Source organism: Cajanus cajan, chromosome 2, assembly GCF_000230855.2.
Source record: "Cajanus cajan strain Asha chromosome 2, NIPB_CcT2T_4, whole genome shotgun sequence".
NCBI lineage: Eukaryota > Viridiplantae > Streptophyta > Magnoliopsida > Fabales > Fabaceae > Cajanus > Cajanus cajan.
The window spans coordinates 28061139-28063607 of record NC_138518.1 but is presented as its reverse complement, the minus strand read 5'-3'; the positions used below and the strand labels follow the sequence as shown (position 1 = coordinate 28063607).

Genomic DNA, 2469 nt, shown 5'->3' with positions numbered 1-2469 from the left:
GCGTATGCGTGAGCCATAATGCTCGGCCCAGGTACATCCTTAGTCGAGGAGGGTTCTCGGGAGGGAAACCTGTCGGGCTCGAGTACGCTTGTGTGTGGTCGGCCGAGGGTTGCTCGGCTTCGGCGTAGGTTATCCGAGATTAGACCTGCATGAGCGTAACCTGAACGTATACATATAATAGAGTAGGAAGTATCATGACTAATATTTAGAAATATCTTGTATTAATAAAGTGCCTCGTTAAAAACCTTGCCGACCCAAAACCCTCCTTAGGGAAAAAAAAAGCCAATCAAGGAAAAGAGTGCACGTTTACATTAGTTGTAATACATCTTTAAGTGTGTGGAGTTCCAAGTTCTCGGAATTGGTTCTCCTGAGAGGTATTCTAGCTTGTATGCTCCGTTGTTCAAGTTGTGTAGTACGCGAAAGGGTCCGTCCCAGTTTGGGGCGAGCTTTCCATGCCTCGGGTCCTTTCTCGCTTCACCTGTGACTCTTCACACGAGGTCGCCTTCCATGAATTCTCTCGGTCGTACTTTGGTGTCGAATTTCCTCTTGTATCGTTGTTTGCAAGCCTCGGCTACCACTAGTGCTCATCCCGAATCTCTTCTACGACGTCCAGATTTGCTCGGAGCTTGGCCTCGTTGTTTTGCTCATTGAAGTGGGCTCGACGGAAAGATGGTTCCCCGATTTCCACCGGGATCATTGCGTCGGACCCATAGACCAAACGGAAAGGGGTTTCTTGTGTTGACGACTGGGGTGTGCATCTGTAGGCCCACAACACCTCGGGTAACTGCTCGGCCCATGCTCCCTTTGCTTCTCCTAGGCGCTTCTTCAATTCCGTTAGGATGACTTTGTTGGCAGATTCGGCTTAGCTGTTCGTTTACGGGTGCTCAACCGATGTGACCTTGTGTTGTATTCCTAGGTCGGCTAGGAACTCATTGAGTTTTCGGTCGATGAATTGCAAGCCGTTGTCGGTCACCGGGGTTGATGGGATGCCGAACCGGGTGATGATATTCTTCCACAAGAATTTTTGGACTTGATGAGCTGAGATGCATGCCAGGGGCTCGGCTTCAATCCACTTGGTGAAAAGGTCTACGGCGACAATGAGGAACTTGCATTGCCCCTTGGCAACTGGGAAATGTCCAAGTATGTCGACCCCCATATGGCGAATGGCCATGCTGGGGGAATGCAATGTAGCTGCTCGGCCGGTTAGTGAATCAAGTTGTCGTGTTTCTGACATGGTTGGCACTTCTTCACAAAGGTTGCGCAGTCAGTATTCATGGTCAGCCAATAGTATCCAGCTCGTAAGAGTTTGAAAACGGTCGTTCTCACTCCGGAGTGCATTCCACAAATACCCTCGTGAACTTCTCGCATCACGTAATCGGCCTCGGTGGGGTCTAGGAACTTGAGTAGTGGAGTAGAGAAGCCACGCCTGTATAACAGACCGGCGATGACGACATATCTGCTGGCCTGCGTTTTCAACCATTTGGCCTCGGTCGGGTCGGCCGGAGTGACCCTATTAGTGATGAATGCTTTGATTTCGGCTTGCCAATCTGGGGGTTGCTCTGATCGGCGTGGTTGGCGTTGATGTTTGCTATCATCTCCTCCTCGACACTGGGGTGGTCGATTTCTTGCTGAATTATGGTTCATAATTGACCCGGCTTCTTGGTTGCGGCCAACCTGGCCAACTGGTCGTCTCGGGTGTTATCCTCGCGTGGGATGTGCTCGACCAACATCTCTTGAAAGTTAGGCTTCAACTTTTGATAGGCATGGTAGTACTTCATCATGTTGTGGTCCTTCACGTGAAAGTTACCACCCACCTGTTCAGCTACAATCTTGGAGTCGGTTAGGCATTTGATTCTCGATGCACCCATGTCTTCGGCGAGCCTCAATCCAGCCAACAGGGCTTCATACTCGGCTTGGTTGTTCGAAGCCTTGAACCGAAAGCGGAGAGATTGTTCCAAAGTTATCCCTTTGGGTCCCTCCAGAATTACTCCCGCTCCGCTCCCCCTAGCAGTTTGAGGAACCGTCCACGTGGAGGGTCCACCAATGTTCTTCGAATTTGTCGTGCGGGTGGAGTTCATTCACGAAGTCAGCTAGGCATTGAGCTTTGATCGGTTCCCTCAGCTTGAAAACAATGTCGAACTGAGATATCTCAACCGACCAAGCCATCTTTCTCCCGGCTAGTTCGGGCTTGCCCAAAACCTTGGAAATTGGGCAGTCGGTATGTACAGATATGATTGTATTTGGGTGAACAACTAGATTTTTGACAAATAAGCATAAATAACCTTGGATGTAGACTAGGAGATTGGTAATTCGATCGTTTAGATATTTAATGGAGCACATCAGAAAAAGTTCATGGAAAATTATATCCCAAGAAATGAAAATTGTGTTCCAAAATTATATAGCTTTTATACATTATATAATATAATAAGGTATCCAAAGAAAATAACTTATATAGCACAAAGACTCAAC

At 48.2% G+C, this 2469-nt stretch overlaps 1 protein-coding gene across 1 annotated transcript; it reads right to left on the bottom strand.

The window, feature by feature from the left end:
• Positions 1-1640: 1640 nt before the first annotated feature.
• LOC109789239 (uncharacterized) lies at positions 1641-2078 on the bottom strand. Its single transcript, XM_020348148.1, has one exon. It carries the CDS (start codon positions 2076-2078, stop codon positions 1641-1643), a length of 438 nt encoding a protein of 145 aa, XP_020203737.1.
• Between the last annotated feature and the right edge of the window lie 391 nt (positions 2079-2469).